The 23,005-nt window shown below is 42.8% G+C and overlaps 2 protein-coding genes across 4 annotated transcripts in view; one reads left to right on the top strand and one right to left on the bottom strand.

The window, feature by feature from the left end:
- The first annotated feature begins 429 nt into the window (after positions 1-429).
- LOC137607847 (1-acylglycerol-3-phosphate O-acyltransferase ABHD5) lies at positions 430-4,527 on the top strand. Of its 2 annotated transcripts, XM_068333867.1 has the most exons (7): positions 430-530; positions 1,216-1,298; positions 1,463-1,865; positions 2,039-2,190; positions 2,803-2,914; positions 2,991-3,171; positions 3,280-4,527. In XM_068333867.1, exons 1-7 carry the CDS (start codon positions 487-489, stop codon positions 3,457-3,459), a joined length of 1,155 nt encoding a protein of 384 aa, XP_068189968.1. In that variant the 5' UTR covers positions 430-486; the 3' UTR covers positions 3,460-4,527. The 2 variants fall into 2 exon arrangements, with proteins under 2 accessions (XP_068189968.1, XP_068189967.1); XM_068333866.1 differs by lacking the exon at positions 430-530 and having other exon boundaries at positions 999-1,298.
- Positions 4,528-4,656: 129 nt separating this feature from the next.
- LOC137607846 (growth factor receptor-bound protein 10-like) overlaps positions 4,657-23,005 on the bottom strand; it is a 52,136-nt gene continuing 33,787 nt past the window's right edge. For both annotated transcript variants that reach the window (XM_068333863.1, XM_068333865.1), the window contains 12 exons: positions 20,387-20,543; positions 17,348-17,463; positions 16,037-16,111; positions 15,559-15,696; positions 15,217-15,327; positions 13,141-13,239; positions 12,971-13,048; positions 11,765-11,881; positions 11,176-11,242; positions 10,809-10,896; positions 10,350-10,443; positions 4,657-9,102 (listed from right to left, as the gene is read on the bottom strand). In XM_068333863.1, coding sequence (XP_068189964.1) covers positions 8,956-9,102; positions 10,350-10,443; positions 10,809-10,896; positions 11,176-11,242; positions 11,765-11,881; positions 12,971-13,048; positions 13,141-13,239; positions 15,217-15,327; positions 15,559-15,696; positions 16,037-16,111; positions 17,348-17,463; positions 20,387-20,543 — 1,287 coding nt within the window. In that variant the 3' untranslated portion in view covers positions 4,657-8,955. The remainder of the gene's footprint in view (positions 9,103-10,349; positions 10,444-10,808; positions 10,897-11,175; positions 11,243-11,764; positions 11,882-12,970; positions 13,049-13,140; positions 13,240-15,216; positions 15,328-15,558; positions 15,697-16,036; positions 16,112-17,347; positions 17,464-20,386; positions 20,544-23,005) is intronic.

Genomic DNA, 23,005 nt, shown 5'->3' with positions numbered 1-23,005 from the left:
TGTTATTTAAAATTTGCCAGGGGAAAGCATGGGTTTTCACTTGATGTTTTGTGCAAATTACAAAAAGACCCTCAAAAAGTTGTATTTATGCGTCCAAAAATCCTGCAGTTTGGTCTATTATGGATCAAACAACAGTTTGTTGTGACACCAAAGTAGACCAGGGGCTCCTGAAGTGATTCATGCGGCACCTGAGGCCAGTACAATCAACCCAAAATGCTGCATTCAGGAGCAAATGGATATTTTTCTATAGCCGAACTTTCTGATTTCCAAAATCACTACTAAAGAATTCAGTGGGTGCTAAACTGAACTTTGTGTTACGGGATTACAATTTTGTAAATCACATGTTCCGTAGAAATAGAGAGTCATAGGAGTAGCCCCTTAATAACTCGTCATATTAGTATTGAACCTGTTTCATATTTCCGTACGGCATGCGCTTGAAAGCAACAGGACAGATCCCCGCTGCGTGGGTCGCAGTCACTTCTCAAAATGCGAAGGATGGCGGAGGTGATTCAGCCTCCGGCGGAGCGGCGGTGAGTTTCCCCAGAAAACACGCTGTTACTGTTAATGTTAGGCTTTCTATGTTGTCTGAAAGCCTTCCGATATGTGCTGACTGCATAATGTATGTCAATCTGCTGGAAGCAGATTGACTCCCCCAGGTGTAAGGTTAGCTTTCTTTTCTAACATAAACACAACTTGTCATTTTGAGTCGGTTACTGTAAAATGTTCAATTTTTATGTACCAATCTAGATTTCCCAGTATCTTCGGGATCTATCAAAGTAAAATGTTTCCCCAGGTCGTTGTTCTGATTGAAAACATTTATTTAAGTCGACCATTAATCCTCATTTATGTTCTAAAAGTTCCAAGTTACAGATGTGCAGCTGTTCGCTTGTGCAGGTTTTTAGGGATTGGAAACAAGTCAACAATGAACTGATGAATCTTTTTTGTATTTTATTTTTGTCAAAATATATGATCAAACTCATATTTTTATTTGTGCTTCACTTTCTGTTGTGTTTTTTACTGTTTGCTTTCTCTTAAGTTCTGCCAGAACTGCTGTTCGGAGAAACAACATACTGTATAGATTGTATAGATTGCATATCAGCAGCACCGGGAACATATGGTCAAAGTCCAGCATGTGGTGTGTTTTGTTTGTGTTCTCATGTGTGTTGTGTATTCTGTCCATGTGACTGTGTGTGTGATTGGTTTTCTGAATCCCAGTTGGTGGTTGTCAGGTTGGCTTCCCTCCTGGTGCCCCACGTCTCCCGCTCTGCTGAAAGATGCAGAGCAAAAAATGCTGAGGGGTAAGTGTCTCAATTCATAAAAAAAGTATTGTGATCAAGAGTTTTTAGTGTTGCATTTCCTGTTTGTGTTTGCAAAAAAACCTTTAGAACGTTTTTTTCTTGCAGTCAAAAGCCACAAATCCATCCGATGAATGCTGTGTGTGTTTAATGCTCCTCTGCTACAGGTGTGAGGCGGCCTTTTTCCAGACAGTATGTCCGGATATCCAACAACAACGCTCTGTGGACTATAGCTTTTTCTACTCATCCACAGCAACCTTCTGTCACCCAGCACCCCGACCAGTCCCGACACCCACTGGTTCTGCTGCATGGCTTTGGGGGTGGGGTTGCCCTTTGGGTCCAAAACTTGGACTCGCTCTCCAGCACTGGACCAGTCTATGCGCTAGACCTGCTGGGCTTTGGTAGAAGTAGTCGCCCCAACTTCAGCCGTGACCCAGAGGAGGCAGAGGACCAGTTTGTGGCTGCCCTGGAGGAGTGGAGGGAAAAGGTGGGCCTGGAGGTAATGGTACTACTGGGACACAACCTGGGAGGATACCTGTCTGCTGCCTACACACTCCAATACCCCCACAGGTGCGGTGGACATTAGCCCCGCCACATAGAAAAACACAACTTTCTGAAATAAAGTGCCTTTTTTATGTCACACTCTACCTGCAGATTAATCGGCCCTTGTAAAAGTAACAAAGGGCATATACAATCAAATATTAAGACCTAGTGTGTGTCTCCTATTGTGTGTGTTTGCACAGGGTAAAACACTTGTTGCTAGTGGAGCCGTGGGGGTTTCCAGCTCGACCAAAGAACCCCGACTACAGTTCCATTCCAGTGTGGATCAGAATCTTGGGGGCTGTCATGAGCCCCTTCAACCCTCTGGCTGGACTGAGACTGGCTGGGCCTCTAGGTCAGAACTCACACACAATAACTCTACACATTCAGACGTCTGCTTTGCTGTGTGTGTTAAATTTGCACCCTAGCAGCATTGAATCACTCAAATCTAAAGCAGGTGCTGTGTGCTTCAGCTGAACTGGTTGGTTCCAAATTGTCCCTCTAAAACAAGTGAAAGTTTTCTCTTTACCTAGATGGTAATGATTACAACCTGTTGGTTGTAGTTCTTACCTAATTCTTCTGACAGATGTTCTTACAGCCTTTTGGAAAGATGTGGAATGAACCAGGAAGGAACCCATTTAATATTAGTTTATCTCACATTAACATTGTCCCAGTTTTTCACAAAAGTATTTCATAAACTGTGACGTTACAAAGGATGTATTTGTAATTGTTGATCTACATATATTGTAAGCTGGATAGATATGTGTGTAGAAATTTTCAGCCTTGGCAAAAGATAGACACGTTTGGGGTTTTTTTTAAAACTTTTTTTAATAAAGAAATGAGAACTTGGTTGTGTGTGCTTTGTTAGTGTCAGGAAGAGGCTGGTTTTGTTTCTGGCTGCGCTCTGCTTTGTTTCACAGCTGTTCAACTAATACCTGGAAGTAAATCTGTCTGATTCTTCTCTCAGGTCCGCTGCTGGTTCAGATGATCAGGTCCGACTTCAAACAGAAATACTCCTCTGTGTTTGACGACAACACCGTCTCTGACTACATCTACCACCTGAATGTCCAGACGCCAAGGTGAGCAACTCATGTTGACATTTTTTTTCTCTTGACATGTCATTTGGGCTCCAACACTGTGTCTTCATGTGTTCAGTGGAGAAACAGCCTTCATGAACATGACCATTCCTTACGGCTGGGCCAAGAGACCCATGCTGGAGCGGATTGGCCAGATTCAGGAGGACATTCCCATTTCCTTCATGTATGGATCACGTTCTTGCATCGACAGTCAGTCTGGATATGATTTCAAGACAAATAGACCGGATGTGGAAATTAGGGTAGGTTTCTTTTTTTGAAACCAGTTTGAACATCAAATTTGGATCTACAACAGCTTCATCTTTGAATGGGGTTCTTTTCCTTTTTGACTTGTGTTTTGTGTTTGTCAGGTGATCAGAGGCGCGGGCCATTACGTTTTTGCCGACCAGCCTGATGACTTCAACCAAGCAGTCATTGAGATCCTTGCTGGGAAGGAAAGGAAATACAAAGATGTGGGAATTCTGCAGGAAGATTTGATTCATTCAGAGGACAAGCAGGAGGACACAACTTCAACTGAACTGAACTCCTGACAAAGCTACTACTGTTTAACTGATCATAATCCAAGTTACTCTGAGGAGAGATTTGTTACTGACAAAAATCACTTAGACTCAGATAATGCCAGCAGGGTCATGTGAAGTAATTTTTGTAACTGAAGTGAAATGCAGTCTGTTTCTCCTATGTATTTTTTTGTCCTTGTTTAACCTTCAAATGAGACATCATCTCCAAGGACAAGGTTTTATTTTGGCTGGAGATTTAGTTGAAGTGCAAAGGACGTCCTTATTACTGACTCCTCACCTGCTCAGTGGGGAAAAAGGAGGGAGACATAAGTCGGTCAAAGGGTTTGTGTTTTTGTTCATTCATTTTCATGTACCGCCGCTGTATCCACTGTAGCCAATCAACCTGAAGCACATGCTTTCGGAGGTGGGAGGAAGCCAGAGAACCCGGAGAGAACCCACGCAGACACGGGGAGAGCATGCAAACTCCGCACAGAGCGGGACTCGAACGCTGACCCGCCGTGTTGTGAGGCCACAGCGCTAACCACTGCGCCATGGCTGCCCTGTGTTTGCACAGGATGTCCGTTATATTTATACCCTATGATATTTATTTTTCTGCCACTGACCTGATTGAATGATATTAACCATAAAATAATAGAAGTAGGTTAGAGAAGTTTAACATGAAGCTGGAGACAGGACACTGTTAGCACAGCACCGCTGCGCATCAATACTGGACATAAGGAGATCTGTGTCTGAATCCACCCCTGTGGAGTTTTCATGTTCTAACCATATTTGCATGGCTGGAGATAGAGAAATTATTATGGGATGCACACATATAAAATGTAACTGAACCGTGTCCAGCCGAGAAAACATTTTTTACAGACTGACAGACCAAGAAAATTCTATGTGTCTCCTTATGTGGATTTTTATGTTTCTGTCATCTTTTTAAGACATTTTCATTTTTAATCACCATTATTACTTTATTGAGGCTGAATTATCTTGTATGTTTTATATTTTTGAGTGGTAATATTTTCCAGCAAGAGAAACGCTGAAGATATTTTTATGCAGTGATTATAGACCTTATTGGTTATCATAATTTCAAATTCAAAGAGCTCACAGTTAAGTTGAGATGGTTAAAAATGTCAAATGAGTTTAATCAAATTACCTCAATCACATAAACATGTTCTCTGGGTCATTTGGTGGATGGAGAATGTCACAGCACCAGTCCAGTCATTTTTGGTTTATAGCAATGTTGCCTTTAATTCTAATTTCCAATAAACAGAATATATCAGTCCCTTATTTGTACAAAAATACCTGAACAGGATACAATGTGGATCCAGGAGCCATACAAACAATGAAATGGAGCACAGTGAGCTTATCTGAAAAAATGGTAATGGTTCCTTTGCTTTTTTTTTGTTGCTGCTGTTGTTGCTTCCCTGAAATATAGACTTCGAACCAAAAATATAAGTCCTCGATGTTGACAGGACCTGGTGACAACCTGATACTAAGATATACTTAATTTGGGATGATGTTTCATGTTAACAGCCCATTTTAAATGAACACAGATAGTGGATGGATGGCAGCTCAGGACTTGATAACATCCACAATCTAGAGACAACCGCAGCAAAAATATGCTTTGTTCAGTTTGTTTGTAATGCACCTTCACATCTGAGTAAAAGGACATAATAATGAAATGCAAAACCCTCTGGAGCTCCAGCATGTCACTGCACTCATTGCACTGAAAAGTGCACAAAAGCTGCAGAGAACATCACCAACGGTTAAATCTCATTAAACATTAACCGTCTTGAAAATGGAAGTTAATGGTTGGAACCAGATGTGAGGGGATATTTTAAAAAAATCTAAATAAAATGGAATCATCAAACGCAGGGAGAGTTGAAGACCGTCAGCTTATTCACACAATGATGTTCAGAAATTTGACACAGGCCAAAAATCCAGTTTGATCTCTTCAAATAAAAAAAAAAATTAATTTAATACTGTATATACTGTGGTATATTCTTTGTTCATATATATAAAAGCTCATTTTGTGGCAAACCAAAGAAAATACACAATTTCAAACACACAAATAATGGAAAAAGGAAAAAAAAAATCATTCTTCATTTTACACGGAGTTATGAGCAAAAGCATAACGCCCCATACATAGTGATCTGTGACCTAGGTACAGTGTTAGATCTACGTCTTCTCCAAAGCTTCACATACTTAGAAAACAAATGATACTGGTATACTGGTATATTCATATACATGGGCTTACGTATAGGATTGCATTGTAGCACAGTGATTAAAAATGGAGGGCGGAGGAGGGGACGGCGGCTTGACCCTGCTGACCCAAAGCAACATGGCTTCACGTCCATCTCTCACACACAAAACCTCACCTGAGGACTGGAAACATTGGGAAACCTCCATCCAAACCCTTTGTCTCTCTACATCTCCTCCTTAAACCATCAACAAGCAACCCTCATCTTACCCTTATCTCTAAAAGGCTAGTTATGATAACCAGCAGACACAGCAATCCTGAATATAACAGTCTGGCCACACACAAACATATTCACCACAGGGTCATAGCTTACAGGCTGGACACAGGTGGGAAAGGGGGTGGGGGGTTCAAGCATCATCTATTCCCTGGAGAGAGTCTGATTGGCCAAATGGTGGCAGTGGCTTGAAGAGAGTTTGGCTGGCAGGGAATGGTGGTCTCATAATAAGCCTGTTCACTATAATGTGGCACCAGAGGAAAGGGGAGGGCAGAAGTGAGGGCAACAGGAGTGACAGTAAAGATTGGTTGTCACACAAAAGTCAGAAAGGGTAAGAACAATTTTAAGTTGATCTTCATCTTCCTTTCCTGTTCTACATTTCTATAAATGTCACTTTTCTTTCATGACTGAGAAAAAAAAGTGATCTGTAATCTACATGTGAGAATAGTTTGCTGCCACTAGGGGGCACTAAGATGTTGCTAGTCCTATTTTGATGTTTTTTGGGGGTTTTTTAGCGATTCAAACTGCTTTTACTTCTGGGATTCGTGTCTTATCTACTTGTCACTTCATCTCCCAGACTGCCTTTCACCAAACCACCATAAATACAGCAGTGTTGTGTTCAAAAAGGCTTGAGCCACAGAAAATGAGCTAATTGACCGAAATACACAATTACCAACTTTTGTGTTTGAGCCACTATGAAATGTCAGAAATTTGTGAGAAATTTCCATCTAATCAGAAAAACACCAAAAATGTATATTTTCCGATATAATGTGCGAAACAAATGTTCACTCTTGGTAAGTTAAAGCCATGTTGTTGCTGAAAATAGTTGATTAATTGTGGAGAAATAATTTGAGTTAATCAGTGAAATAAAATGAATCAAAACTGAGATTAACCTTTGTCGAGAATTTACCATCATCATAAGAAAGAAAGAAATCTGTATTGTTTGCCATGTGTGTTAAATCGTTTAAAATATGTGGACATGTGATGTTTCAGCCAGGTATGTGCATAAACAAGAAATATACAGAAACCAATGAAATAAGCCCAGAAATATAGGGCTGCAGCACCAATGCCTGTTTGAGACACATTCAGGTGGGTTTCTACTTTAAAGAAGTTGTTTTATGAAATATATTTGCTTAAGATTGATGCTTACGTCATGTCTTTATTTTATTAGAGACAAGGTGACAGGAGCTATGACACAGCAGCCCATTAGCTTAGCTTAAGACGTGACACCACTAGGAAAAGTCCAGCACATCACAACTTGCAAAACAACAAAGTGTTGTTTTATTAAGATACCTTTTAATAAGTGAGTTCCAGACAGCCATGTTTGTAGTCTTTATGCTAAGCTAAGTGGCTGCTTCATTCTTACCGTAAAACATGAGTGGTACCAATCTTCCCATGTAACTCTTGTCAAGAAAATGAATCAGAATGTTAATAATAATTTCCTCCTCTTAAAATCTGAAACACGCCACTGTAAGTGCATTCTAACACATCTTAGCTTCCACAGAAAAGGCTCACAATCTTAACTTAAGGCGAGTGAGTCTCCATCGACCGTGCCGACACAGTCCATCGAGTTCATAAATCAAGTTATTTGTTCCAAAAAACCAAATTGCAATGGGAGTGTTTTTGATGATTTGTCTATTCTGGAGTGAACAGTGGTCAGAAATCTGAACGTGACACCTCCGACTCATCAACGTCAAATCGAGCTCATTAAAAGAAAATGACATTCAAAAATTAAACATTTAATTACCCTTTTGATTTAAAAAAAAAAAGGACACATGATAGAAGTGTGGGAGTGGACGCTTTATGTCTATTTAACAGTCTTCCTCCTCTTCCTCATGGTCTGGAGATGCCTCAAGTGCTTCAAGAGCTTTTACCAAAGCATCGTCATCTTGGTTGAAGTTACACGGTTGTCCAAGATTTTCCAAAACCTGTCTGAAAGGCACTGCATAATCAGCCTCGACTCTCTTTTGCTCCCACGCCACTGTAATCCAATAAAACTGGTGGAAATTCACATGCATGCTTTTCAGGGGATGGGGGATGGGGAGGTGGGTGGGTGAAGGGTTGAGGGTGGGAGGACGAACGGAGAGCAGGCAGCTTCATTTAAGCGAGAGATAACAGCTGTCGTCTGTCCACCCGGGAGTGCAAAACTAGTTCTGCATTGAATCAACAGTAATAAAACAGCATTAAAATGACATCAAGTAATCAACTGTACAAGAGAGGCTTGTTACGGCCTTCCTGATAAACATTCCTCTGTCCTTTCAGCAAACCTCGCCACTCTTCTTAAACTTGCCTTTAGCTACTTCTCTCTTCTCTCCCAACTTTTATCTGAGCTTTTGCGGAGGAGAATAGGTGGGATCAGGGTTACACCAAGGGATTATGGGACAAGACGCAGCGGACAAGCCGTGTCATGTCTGCTTAGGCGGTGGTGGTGGTTTGGGAGGGAGGGCAGAGTGTCAGCTTATAAAGACTGGACTGCACAGGTTGAGAAACCTCCTGGATCAAGTTTGATAAGACCCAGAGAGGTTCCCGTCCATCCCTGATGATCATTGAGAAAGTCAGAGGGTGGTGCTCCCTGCCCAAGTCGGCTGTGAAGGAGGCGTGCACCACAGCTTATCGGGCCTGGAGGAATGGGGGGTCATAGGGCTGAAAGGTGAGGGACTCTGAACGGTGGGATCCATGGAGGACTGACCCTAGCTGTCTTTGTGTTTTTGCAATGTACAGTCTGTCTCCATTGTCAAAACAGTGACAACTAAACAACCATCACAAGATCACATGGCAGGAGCTGCTGCGTGTCCACAGCCTGCAGAGCTGAATGGTCGCCACTCAAACATCCAGGCGGCAGTAAGGCAGAGAAATGCATGGGCGTGTGGAGGGGAAGTCAAACCCTCCCAACACCAGCTTGTGATGAGTTGGTCACATCTACAAAACTTGACTTGACTTTTCTCTATCTCCTCAGGCTATCTGCATTGGTGAGATGAGGGGAGGGATCTCAGGGTGAGAGGTGTGCAAAAAAAGGGGACAAGGGAGGTACTGGGGGTGTCGAGTGTCACAAGGCCACAGCGGTGCAAGGGTGTTTGAGCTTGCAAGGTAGGACTCCTCTGTTGAGCTGGTAAAACTCCACCAGGTGGATCAGGTCGGTGAACTTGGTGGCCCCGTCGTCAAGGCTGAAGAACACCTGACCGTCCTCCTCACACTTGCAACCAGAGCCAAAGAAAGGAGAGGACCGTTAGCCGTCATGTGACAATGAGACAACTGAACGAGTGAGTGACATTATCAGAAAGGTCAACGCAAAAGTAAAAACCAGGCTACCCATCAGACCACAATCAGAAATACTGTCACAACTCTTGGCCAGGGAGAGGATTGCCAGATAATTTAACCTGGACATTCCCTAGAGGGTGAATCCTGGTCGACCTTTCAGCTGAAGCCCGTAGGAGGTCAAATCTTTAATACTCAACATCTTCAATACCAATACCTTGATTTACAAATAAATACCTACAAAACCGATGACAGTAAAAGAGTCACAGCTATACGCTGCACTACAGTATTTTCCACACTATAAGGTGCACCTCAAAACCTTTAATGTTCTCAAAAACCGACAATGTGCCTTATAGTCCAGTGCATCTTATATATGAAAAAAACGTTTTGAAATAGGTCATTCATTGAAGGTGCGCCTTATAATCCAGTGCGCCTTATAGTGCGGAAAATACTGTACTTGGAAACTGCTAGCACTGCTAAGCTAAGAGCATTGACATGTTATATTATGTATAAGATTTTACCATTTAAATTACCATTGGTGCAGAAATAAAATGGTCCATTGTTTATTGATTTTAAAACTGCTCTGCATGCTAGATGGACTTAATCGGCCAAGGATTTCCAGTTTTCCAAAGTTACCCACACAGTTGTAGCATCAGTTCAGTTTGTCATTACATAGTCAGCAATGTCATACCAGGCCAATTTCTCAAAACCTCACTTTTGTGTGGCAGAATCCCTCGAGCAACAAGTGAAAGAGCATAAAAGAATAAGGGTCCGTCATAATTTGTGTGAATAGGCCCTTAGAGCCATTCCAAATTGATTCCTGTACTGTAACAGAATAAAGGAAAACAGATGGCTGCCTGGGAGGAAAGAAAAGCATATTTCAAAATCTTAATAAAGCATGGCATGCTTTGGAAAACGTTTACTGGTGACATTAAGTGAGTGCAGCAGGCGGGAGGAATTTTGCAGGTCTTACTGTGAGATCAGGCTGCATCTCAGTGCATTTAGAAAAGGTGGATGATAGGAGCAGTCTGGCAATCAGGCTACAAAATCTATAAAATCTAACATTGTCAGCACATTGTTGAGTCTGTAAGATGAAGGTAGTGATCCACCCCGCTGTGTCTTGTTAAGAACATATAAATAATAATGTTACGGTGTTATATAATGTAACTGCACAGTAGAACTCACCGGAAGGATCTGGAAGTGCTTGATCTTCTGGTGGTGGCACAAAGTGAGCACGAATGCCTTGGGATTACTCTGACTGTCCCGCAAAAGGAATAACCTGACAGAGAGAACACTGAAATTACTAGACTGTATTGAAGGCATGGAATATGCTGCACTTCACTGGTGCATACTATTACATTTCAAATGCTTGATGATCTGCTGCTGCATGAGCTAAAGCAGCTGCAACCCTTATCTTAATCCACTTGGAAAAGACTAAGATGCATGGCTGTCAAAGCAGAAGGCCTTATTTAAGACAGACGTTTTGCAGATCCAAGCTTTTCTTGGCAGCAGTCGTGTCTCCATTTTTGACATTTTTTTTAATTCATATTCCTCTGAGGAAATAACCTCAAGTTAACTGCTTTTTCCGAAAATATGTGCTGCAATTCAAACGTGCACGGTCTAAACACACGCAATTGTTCTTACCCATCTACTTGGCCTTGTTGTATGATCATTTTGTGGGCTTCCTCTCTCATAATGCGACCATGAAACCATACTTGTGTTCTGTGGATCACTGCAACACAGACAACTTTGCATTTTATATCAACCATACCAAGACAAGGAAAGTCAGACCTCCCCCCAAGAAAATGATATACTATATTAACAGAATCACAAATTGGAACAACATTTTGCCACCGGTGGTTTGTTCAGCGTGAATAAAACATGACAGAGTAGGGAGGTGTCTGTACTGTCACCTGTGTGTGATCTCTTTGTAAAAAAGGCTTATGAGTCATTGCTAGGCTGCAGCTATTGGAAAATGATTAATGTTGCGTCTGTTAGCACTTTGAAGTACCTGTGCTCAGAGAGGATGGATGTAGGGGGCTGGGACTGCCCAGGACATTCATACGCTGGCTCCGCTTCTGGAAGGAGAAAGGTCACATGTGCAGAATTTACTGTTGATATCATTGTTAATATATCTCTTTAAATCAGGCTCCTGACAGCAAACCTGGACCTCCTTCTGTCCTCCAACACATTCGTTTTGAACAATTGTTTTAATCTAAAAACCAAGAAAAAAACAACCAGACCAGACAAAATAACAAAAAATAAACACTATGAGGAGAAAAATTCTGAAAACTACGAAACCTTAGTAATTAGTTGGTTCTAGTGTAGAATAAGTAGGGCCTGAAGGGGCAATGGAGTTTTCTATACCTTTTGAGAGACCAAAGAAAAGGATTTTTCAAATATACTGTATGAAAAATTGGTCTTATATGCCAGTGAAAAAGCTGTGGGCTCCAAAAAACTCAAATATGGACTGAAACTGAATTTAGTTGTCGGGTGTTTGGGGTTTTTTTTGTTCCAATCTCCAAAAGCTGGATTCAAATTTCTTTTCCTTCGTGATGACCAATCCATCCCAAAGCCAAACCTTAATGCCCCCCTCTTACCCTCCAGGTCTGTCCTTCCTCCAGGGCGGCACTCTGGGCCTCCACCGGGTTGTCGATGACACGGCCGGTCCGTCCAGAGAAGTCCATGGCGACCAGGGAATTCTCAGATACGCTCCGCTGTGAGGAGAGGTGGCGGGGGGCGAGGATTGGTGGAGGGTGGTGAGTGGAGGAGGGGTAGAAAGGAACGGGGGGGCGGGGGGTGAACATGGGTCAGAGGTCAAACAAGCCAGACACACTCATTGGGGCATGACAAATCCTGTCTGCAGAGACCCAATTTAGTCCACAAACACCCGCTGGAAGAAAAGTCTCTCCGGGGCTCAAATCAAGTGTTTCCATTCCTTCACAAGAAATTCATCTGAACAGCTTCAGTTTGAGCCTCGTGGAGAACGATAATGACTGGACAACCAGTGCATTACTGCTCTGAGGGATCTTTAGCATTTATTTTAACATATTTGCTTTATGTATTAACTGGTTATAAACATCATGTCCCCTATTTTACGGTGAAAATGTGGATATATATTTTTTTCTATTATGCATAATCATGCCAAATGGTCTTTTCCATTTAAAATCTGGTATAAATAAAAACATATATGCACAATTTATTTATAGAATTTTTAAACTCGCAATCTGTGTTCATCTTTTTGAGATAAATGACTGAACTGTGAACTAAAGTGATGACAAAAAATGAAAATCCAGTTCTAAATTTATGTATTTCATCTTTAGGACAATGTCATTCAGTTTCACAGCAATCTATCAAGAATTCGATGTGTAATTGACAAAAATTCTGAAACAAAGTAAATCAACCCTTCAACCTCCAGGAGGAGGTAAATGAAAAGGAAAGATTAGTTGATTGTTAAAATAGCACCAAGAGCAACATTAAAATGTTTCCTTGTAACCCAGCGGTAGGTTTTGATGCCAGCTGCTGAAGTGGACGTGGATCCTAAGCCCCTCACCTCACTAACAAACCAACAGATTCTATGGTTTTTGATTAGGAATTAATTTCAGTATTTAACAAATCCTTATGCTGCAAAATGAAGTGATGTAATCCAGATTTGTGCATTTCCCTTTAGAGAAGAGGCGGGAACAAGTGCAGCCTGGTTTCCAGTTCACCATCAGCGAACTAATGGATCGATCTGGATTGGCTGTGACAGAGTGGGGGCATTAGAGGAGGGTTTTTAAGAATGATGTCAGCGAGCAGATCCTCACCACAGGCGCCGAGAAGGGTGAGAGGTTAGACTTCCTCTGCTGGGGGAGGTTGTAGCTCTGATATAGCACCAACCCGTACTGTAAGGACACAAGAGAGGAGAGGGGGGAATCAACTTTCATGAGCCGACAAATTAAATCACATGAGCAACGTGTGAAAGCAAAGGAATTACTTTGAGCAGTCTGAAAGCCGTCATCCAGCAGGTCCTGCTCTGCTCATCCTCAGCACACAGCATCTTCAGCTCCTTACAGTCGCTCCTCGCTTTACTGGGCTGCCAACCAAAGCAAAGGACGTTCAATTAATGAGATGCAGAGAGGTGTAGACTCTACAGCACGAGACAAACTCAAGGCCCGCAGGCCCAATGTGGCCCTCCACAGCATTTTATGTGGCCCGCCAGAACATAATAGGTTCAGAGACTCTAAAAATTAATACTGTACATCAAAAGTGTGCTTTGCCCAAAAACTACATTTCCCACAATGCATTAATCAAACCCATTTTAACAGAGACAAAAGCATTTTGAGCAAAATTAATGTCACAACTTGTGTTTGATGTTATTTTTCTTCATTCACTTGGATAGTTTGATTCTTGATTGATGGAGTTCTGCGGGTTTCATAACCTGACAAATTGGCCCTCGATAAAAATGAGTTTGACACCCCCGCTCTACAGTATCACATTCAGAGTTTTACTGTTAGAAGATTTTACATGAACTGGAAAATATGCTAAAAGTCTCCAAACTTTGCAATCACAGAGCTGGTCTGTTTTATTCAAATATCCAAGTTTTTAAGACTCACAGATTATGTGGGTGTTAGTGGAAATATAAGTCAGAAATAAATCTTATAAAACAGTGAATGGATGTTTTCTGACCTGTGAGGTGAAAATTTGGTTACATTTATGTTAAGTATTGTACATGCTCCGTCACAGATAATATCAATACAGTTTCCAAACCCAGCCTCTTTTCCAGGTACCAGATGACACATCTGTCAATAAATAGTGTTTTATTCAACATAACTATTTAATAAAGACTTAATTGTAAACACTTTAGCAACATCATAGCACACACATGCTCTCCCCCTCCCTTCATCACCATAAAGTCAGACACACTGCTGCTTGAATGCAGCCCCTACCGATAAATTCATGCATGTCACCATGGCAACAATCCAGCCACCCCCAGCTGCCAAGTAAAATCCTTTACCAAATCCTGCACTGTCACCCCCGCGGACAGCTTGTGATACACTGGGTTTTGTGTGTGTGAGTGTGTGTGTGTGAATGTGTGAGTGTGTGTGTGTGTGTGTGTGTGTGTGTGTGTGTAACAGAGAGGTTTGGTGGAGGGGTTAAGCGGACCAGATTTCCCTGTACCATACTGGCTTATCCCACTGGGTTTATCCCAGATCAGCAGGTGACCCACCACAGATACCTCCTGGTGTGGAACACACAGTCCTGGGTGTGTTTAACCCCTGCAGGGTGGTTTTAACCTCAGTACACACACACACACACACACACACACACACACACACACACACACACACACACACACACACACACACACACACACACACACACGCACACACACACACACACACACACACACACACACACAATGAAATAGATGGAAAATCCGATGCATCCACTCTGGTTTCACACATGAAACACACAAAAAGCCAGTCTTCCACCTCCGATGAAACACACCATAACATTTTGGGGTTTGTGAGACAATACAATGAAAAAAAAAAAGATTTAATTTGTCTGGGTCCAGGGTGTCAAACATATTTTCACCGAGGGCCAAATCGGCATCATGGCTATCCTCAAAGGGCCAGATGTAACTAATAAATGTAACGAAATATAACTCAATGTAATGTAACGTAAATACAACTGCTTTTTAGTGTTAAATAACTCTGCTCTGTTACAAATTAAAATCTTTTAATTTGTCAGGTTATGAAACCCATATAACTCCATCAATCAAGGATCAAACTATCCAAGTCAAAAAGGAAAAATAACATCAAACACAAGGTAGGTTCACTTTGTTCTAAATGAATTACTGCATTGTGGGAAATGTAGTTTCTGGTGAAAGCACGCTTTTGACCTATTTATTGTTAGACACTCTGACCGTTTATGCTCTTGCGGGCCACATAAAATGACTTGGCGGGCTACATCTGGCCCTCGGGCCTTGAGTTTGACACATGTGGTCTAGGTGTTCCTTAGGTACAAATTCATCGACATGTGCTGCTTTCAGAGGTTTCCTGTATGTTACCTTGATGCAGAACTGGTAATCTGTGGGAGCATTGTGGAGCTTCCTGCCTGTGATGATGGTGAAGATGTTACTATCCTCCAGATCCGACAGAAGCTGCAGGTGTCGAGGTTCCTGTGGAGTCATGAGCAAAAACAAAAGATATTGTTCAAAATCACCTTTTACTTGGGCAACTTGAAAATAAAGATCTGAGAGGTACTGCAGGTAAACAAACAACAAACAAATAAAAATAAACCGGGTTAGGAACACAATGTCTTGTTCTAGAATTATGTAAAAGTGAAAAGACAACCACCACGACCACATTCTGATACCAGCTCAAGAATCAATGCAACAGAATTTGATCACCTTGGATGTTCCTTTTGTAGAGAAGTAGAGCCCAGACCGTCGCAGGAACATGTAAAGCTTCTTCCATGACCTGCGTCCAGGTTCCTTCAAGTACAGATAGCCCTGAATCTCTGGACAACTGCTGGAATTCAGAAAGTTCTGCAAAAGTTCAACAAACAGAATTTTTTGATAAGTTTACCAAAGGAGAAATGAATGAAATACAGAATAACATTGATGCTTCCCTTCAAGTAATGGGATATAAATGTTCAATAACATTTAAATTAGTTTTAGACAGTGAGGATTCAGAAGTGTGCACGCATATTTTAGGACAACTGCCATCCTCATAAAGGTTTTAAATAAATGTCGTGTATATTGGAGCATTTTTCAGCCACCTTTTTTTCATCTTGGAGTGGCTACTGTAGGATTTAGGATTAGGAAATGAATCGTCCTGATGTGGTATTCAAGATGTATGTGTCTTGTCACGGAGTCATTACCTCACCTGTAAGAGCTGTGACTGAGGGATTGAGCCATTCGACTCCTGACACCAAGCCACCATCTGCTCTGGAAAAAAGTTCTGGATGGACAAGACAAAGAAAGAAAAATAGAGAGAGAGAGAGAGAGAGAGAGAGAGAGAGAGAGAGAGAGAGAGAGAGAGAGAGCGAGAGAGAGAGAGAGAGAGAGAGAGAGAGAGAGAGAGAGAGAGAGATAATGAGTGAGAGGGAAAGAAAGAGAGAGAGGCACTAGAAACCACTTAGTGCATATGCAAGCTCAGGGTAGGGTAGGGTTTCTCTATGCAGAATATAACTCCCTTTCTGTGTGTGTGTGTGTGTGTGTGTGTGTGTGTGTGTGTGTGTGCGTGTGCGTGTGCGTGTGTGCATGTGCATGTGTGTGTGTTGTCCGCAAGGACTCCAAGACAAAGTGGTGGAGAGAGAGAGAGGGAGAGAGAGGGAGAGAGAGAGAGGGCACTCCAGCCTAGCAGTGGATGCAGTATGATCTCACCCACTGATGTAATCCCCTTTAGCCAGCAGCACTACTCTTAGTGTGATTGACAGACTGTGGCCAGCACGCTGCTGTTTTACTGTGCTCATTACCCCAGAGCTGAGGTCACCTGTTGGCTCTGACACGCACCTAAATCAGTGCGACACTCGTGTCACCATATACCCCTCTGGCCAGCAACGGTAGAGCTTCACACACACGGTGGACATCAACACACAAACTGATTGATGCTCGCTCTCTAGCTGTCAAAGGTGAGGTTGTGTTCTCAGCAAATTATGAATCGCTTTGCATTACAGTTACTGAATGTACCGTAAAACTGTGCAAGGCATCAGCTTCCTCATTAAAATAAAAGATGAGCTAATGTAAAATACTGCTCAAGCAGTTGGAGAATTTGCTGAATGTCTTTGCATATTATAAAATTCAACGCCACTTCTTTACTGTTCAAGCACCATTAGTGCTGAACTGGATTATGGTCGTTGTCTTTGACACTTGCTAACAAATGTTAGCACACCAGCACAGAAAATACAGTCAGTATAGTACAGAATTCAGTGAGGACAAAATTCAACATGTTTGCATTGAAATATATCTAAATTCCTGAGCATGTTAGAGTAATGACATTAGCATTAGGCTCAATAGGAAGTAAAAAGATACTCAAGGAGCTGCTGGCAGAGCTGTGATGCTCAAAGAGCCCACCAAGAAAATATCTTCCATTGGAAACAAAAAGTAATCAAATATAAAGATATTGAATGCCAGCATGACATTTCTGATACAAATGAGCTCACAAAACGAGTTATTAGGGAGACGAGCGACTCACCAGGGGGTTCCTGAAGAATTCATATTTGGCATAGTTCTTCCTGAAGAGGAATTTACTGTCGCTGCTCATGGAGGCCTGAACCTGAACCACCAGCTCATGGTCTTCCAGACATCTCTCTGCACGAGGACATTAACACACACCAATAATGACTATAATGAGAACAACCTGAGCGTCCATGCTAATCCACCAACATTACATGCTCCAGCTGCCTCACTAGTTCAGTGCTTGTTTAGTTACACTGATCTTTATGACCTCTTTTTGGTGCGCAAATGTGCAGAGAGATGAAAATAAAATCACATTTTTCAAAACGTTAGATTGAATCAACATGAGTTTTCACCGCAATCAAGAAACACAACATCAATGGGGACAAAACAAATTCCAAAGAACCAATCAGTAAAAAAAAAAAAAAAGTTAACAATAAACGTCTGTTTTTATGTGTAATTTACATAATTTAATCGCTTGTGTACCCATACACCCCGGAGTAGACAATAGGAATGCTATGATGGCATGACTGAGCTTACGGAGCAGAAGTTAGGAACACATTCAGGCTGTTCAGAGGTTCTGTTGTTCACCACATCTCTCTGAAAGTCATTCCAGCCATACTGTTTGTCACTCGTCATCGTATCTGTGGTGTGGAATGACTTTCAAAACAATATATTTATAGCTGCCAGTGTGGACGGTCCTTTAATACCTCAGCTGGGTTATATTTGTCTCCTTCTAAGAGATGCAGCTGGAGCAAACATGGATCAGATGAATTCAGGTTTGAATATTGATACAGTCATTAATGCAAAACATAAAGTTTACATTGGAAATGTAGTTTCACTTTTCATCGATTTTTGTGCTTCTTAGAGCTAATCTGCAGCGTAACAAGCAGCTCTTTTACACACACATTTGTTCTCTTTCTTTCAAATGTTCTTGTACCCAGAGGAAAACTGTTTTGAAGAATATCTTCTAAAACCAAGTTTTTCAAGTGCTTGAACACAAAATCTACCGCTTTCTTTAAGTAACAGAGTACTTTTAAAATGTACAGAAATATTATTCTGCCAGGTCATTGAAAGATGGCACAAACACGTGACGTGTCTTTCTTTTTCGTTCTGAAAATGATGACAAACTGGAGGTCATACGGACTGGGACCACTTCAGCTTACAATGACACAGCAAGAACAAATGTGAAACTAAGAGACAAGTATGAGAGAACGAGGTTAAATTCAGACGGGGTGAGCAAAAGAACAAGTGCTGAGAAGCAGGGAGGGAGGAGGTGAGGAGGTGGAGAGGAGAAAGGCTATGAGATGGCGGGGGGGGGGGGTAGCTCTGCTAGCAGGAAGATGATGTCATGTATTTAGGCTGATTGCTGAGAGCGGCAAAGCCATAAGCAACGTACAAACCATGGACAAACACACAACCACACATTAAGAGCTCACACAGGCCTTACCTGCTCACTGCACACCACAGAGGCCCAATTATTGTGTGTGTGTGTGTGTGTGTGTGTGTGTGTGTGTGTGTGTGTGTGTGTGTGTGTGTGTGTGTGTGTGTGTGTGTGTGTGTGTGTGTGTGTGTGTGTGTGTGTGTGTGTGTGTGTGTGTGTGTATGTGTGTGTGTGTGTGAGTTGTCCTCTTTCTTGAAGTCGAGGGCATATGATCTCAGAGTGAGGCCGATTAGAAATTGATAGCAACAGGATGTTCCAGTCCGGCTTGGAAAGACAGACACACACACACACACATGCGGAATGATAGCAACCAGGATTTAACACTAATTCGAAGATTAACTCACAAAATCTGGTTTTATTAGACTCACACGAGAACACAGACACTCATACATGCAACTTGGCGAAACCGTGGTCACTTGCTAAAAATGTGTTCTGGCTGCAGTTTCAAGATGGAAATGTTCAACTTTTGTGTGTGTGTGTGTGCGTGTCTGTGTGTGTGTGTGTGTGTGTGCGCGTGTGTTTGTGTGTGTGTGTGTGTCTGTCTACATGCTGGATGCGAGCAGGGGAATTTCCTGTGGAGGGTAAAGAAAAGATTGATTGGCTAGCGAAGCTAGGGGCTCGTCCGACGGAGAACGGCGATTGGTCCCGAGCAACTCTGGTATGACGCTCCAGTCCAGGCCTCTCCGCCTACCCCACCCTCCCCCCTTCAATCTCTCTCCCTTCATCTCTTTTTCTTTTTCCCCTCCTCTCTCTCTCTCTCTCTCTCTCTCTCTCTCTCTCTCTCTCTCTCTCTTCACCTCACATTCCATCTCTCCAGTGCACTTTTTTCCAGAAACGCAGATCAAGCAGCAAAGCACAAAGCAGTCCTTTGACTCTAAAAATACGATTCGGAGTAGGAAAGCCTCGCCGAGGACAAAGACAGACCCAGATAAAATAAAGAAACCAGAGCTTCAACCAGACGCACGTTAACGATGAAAAAGCAAAACACGAGTCCCGTGTTATAGTCAACCCCCCCCCCACCCCCCCCGCCCCGCCAAACCCCAGACTAAATTTCTGGGAGGGAACAGGCTTGAAAGCAGAACATGAAAAATGCTTAATCCTATGATCGCCACACCTCCCTCGCTGAGCTGTATCGAAGGCACACGGACTCATGCCATGCTCAAATGAACACACACACTGAGGGTACACACACAAGAGAGTATAGGCATCCATGCAGAGGCACACAAAAGGGGTATAGACAGACACACATCCAAACTGCTAAAACTCTGTATGCAAATACATAGATGTAAATGTAGATGGGAAACACAGGATGTCTTTCTTACACAGATATAAATCTGTACAACAAACCTCTCTGGTATGTGCTGTCATTTGTCAGCTAAAAATCTGGTTTTTATACAGAAACAAAAAAAAAGTGCGAAACAGATGCTCTTCTTGAAAGTATAACTCGTTGTCGTGCTGAATGTCGTATTAATGTGCGCATGTCCTTCAGAAGCTACATCACCAAATACGATCGTCACACACACTGATGCAAAAAAAGTAGAAGGAACCCTGTGAACAGTCAGTCTTGAGATATATATAAATACACACACACACACAAGCTGTACATTTCCTTACCAAGGCCTAGGATGGGGTGGTGCTCCACTAGTGTCCAGGCGCCGTCTTCCAGACAGTGGCTCTTGTAGACCAGCAGCTGGCACACGTCTCTGGCAGTCATGTCTGCTGGGATCTCCACCACTTTACCGGCCCCATCCTCACTCCACACCTTCACTATCTGGAACCACACAGGGATAAGGATGATGTTCAACAAGAGCGATGAATGTGAGGTTTTAATAGAATGAAGGAAGCAGAGTGGAGATGTGGCTCCTCCAGAATCCCTGTCAGGAATTTTAAATCCGCAGAGAAGAAAAGAAGCATGCATCAGAACAGAGGATACATTTACCTCCATACGAAGTAGCTTTGTCAAGTCCACTCATAAAAAGCTGCTCTCACTCCAATAAGAGAACTGCTTACAAAAAAAAAAAAAAAAAAAAAGATGACGTCCAAGACAGGTCGGCCAGCCCCTGTGCTCTCTGCTCAACCCTTTTGTCCACAGCTCGACCAAACTTCCTCAAACGCTCTTCAGTAAACACACATGTAAACCCATGTGCAAATCCACATCCAAGGAAAAAAAAAAAGTTGGAAAAGAACCACATATTCACCGTCGGACAGAAAAATAACTCTGAGCATTTCAACGCTTTACATTTCGTCTTTAAACATGTCACCGACGGCAGCCGTAAACTCCCATTGTTGAACGATTTTTGGACCACTTCATGCATCCAAAGCGACATTTAGAGCGGGAGCATCTTTCTGCACAGTAAACCACAGACCAGCTGCTTCACACCACTGTATGAGCAGATTCACACACACCACAGACAGCTCACTCACACATTAACACAAAGTGCCTGCACACCACGAAGATGACGACAATTATTACAGAAATTTCATGTACGTTTGTGTGCCTGCTCGCGGCAAGAATTCTGCTGCCTTGAACCAGGGATCGACGGCTCAAAATGACATGAAACAAAACGCAAAACTCCACCAGACAGAGCTGGAGGGGGTCATGGAAAATCAAGTCCTACAATGGCAATACTGCAGCCCAGAAATGACACAAACTACTACAACCATTAGCACAGACACACACAAAAAATACATATAGCGCTCGCAGGAAGACTCACTACTTCCTCACATGCCGCCCTAAAAGTAAAAAATAAATTTTGTGATGCATAATTGTTGTTTGAAAAAAGTTTTAGGAACATCGGAGGGAAAAGCACAAATGGTCCTCATCATTACACACACACACACACACACACACACACACACACACACACACGCAGAGAGCGAGCTCATGACCGACATCCAGAAAAGAAAAGAACACACATACACATACATATACACTCTCTCTCTTACCTCCACAGCCTGAAAGAGGCAACAGTCTGGAGAGCAGGATGGCATTTTCACACTGAGACACTCTCCAGTGACACCGAGAGACAGGGGGGGAGAGAGAGAGGGAGAGAGAGAGAGAGAGAGAGAGAGAGAGAGAGAGAGAGAGACAGGGAGAGAGAGAGAGAAGGTGGAGGAGGGAGGGAAGGAAGGAAGTCAGGAAGAGAGAAAGGGAGGGACAGATTGGCAAGGAGAATTCAAGAGAGGTGGGGGGACAGAAGGAGGACGAGAGAGAGAGAGAGAGAGAGAGAGAGAGAGAGAGAGAGAGAGAGAGAGAGAGAGAGAGAGAGAGACTGCCCCTTCTTCTTGTGCTGGACAACATAAAGGCTGAGCTGCAAGGAGTGGTATGAGCCGCTGTTCCTCTCCTTCCTCCTCCTCCTCCTCCCACTGGATTAACCCAGTGTGGGATTTTTAAACGGTGAGCTGCTACCTGTCACGTACTCGACACTCTTATCTTTGGGGCTGGACTCAGAAGCTCAGCCTCCTACCCCTAAAAAAATAATCACCATCACCTTCGTTTACTGATGGCGCCACACCAAAAGTAAGTCTCCCGAAAACACACCCAAAACTCCTCCTACGCACACACACACACACACAAACGCACACACACCCCTTATTCTTGTGCATCCATGACATGTTTAATCTCTATCTCCTCCCTTGCTCTTCTCCTATTCCTCTTCCTCCTCATCCTCCTCAGCTGGATGTGAAATACTATGCTGGAGCGTTAGGACCAGAGCAACATGTGTAACACACACTGACAGCTTAGGGGTTTGCAAAGAAGCTGGTTTGAAAGGAAAGCGGTGGGGCGATTCAATCTGAAGCTGTACGGATCACGTGTCAGGCGTTTGGGCTTTGCCGAGGGGGTCAAGGGAGGGGTAGTGAGGGAGGGTGTGATGGGGGGAGGTGGTTTGCTCAGCAAATCTGTCCAGCCTGGTGAGAGGTAGACACAGGGAGAGCAAGATATAGAAAAGGTGGGGAGGGTAGGAGAAGAATAGCAAGAGAGGGGAGGAGGAGGAATGTCAGTAATGTAATACTGAGTCATAATCAGGCTCATGTGTAGCGTGCAGGCAGAGCCAGCTGGCCTCGGACAGTGTGCATGAGAACTTTAAGGAAAAGAGGAAGACAAAATGTAAACTATCACAACCAGCGCTGGCTGTTTCGTCACTGTTGCCTGACTGTTTTTGTCTCATGTCTCATGCAGGAGTTTTGCAGCCATCCAAGAAGCAGTAGAACGCTGGGCTCTGAGTGGGCTCC

Source organism: Antennarius striatus, chromosome 14, assembly GCF_040054535.1.
Source record: "Antennarius striatus isolate MH-2024 chromosome 14, ASM4005453v1, whole genome shotgun sequence".
Classification (NCBI taxonomy): domain Eukaryota; kingdom Metazoa; phylum Chordata; class Actinopteri; order Lophiiformes; family Antennariidae; genus Antennarius; species Antennarius striatus.
Note: the sequence above shows the minus strand (reverse complement) of the source record. Positions and strands in the feature narration are given on the sequence as shown.

Bases quoted from the DNA above. Each gene is read 5' to 3' on its own strand.
- LOC137607847 (XM_068333866.1), top strand. From the start codon at position 1,115: ATGGTCAAAGTCCAGCATGTGGTGTGTTTTGTTTGTGTTCTCATGTGT. The intron at 1,299-1,462 runs GTAAGTGTCTCA...CCTCTGCTACAG, and splicing joins AGAGCAAAAAATGCTGAGGG to GTGTGAGGCGGCCTTTTTCC. The intron at 2,191-2,802 runs GTCAGAACTCAC...TTCTTCTCTCAG, and splicing joins GAGACTGGCTGGGCCTCTAG to GTCCGCTGCTGGTTCAGATG.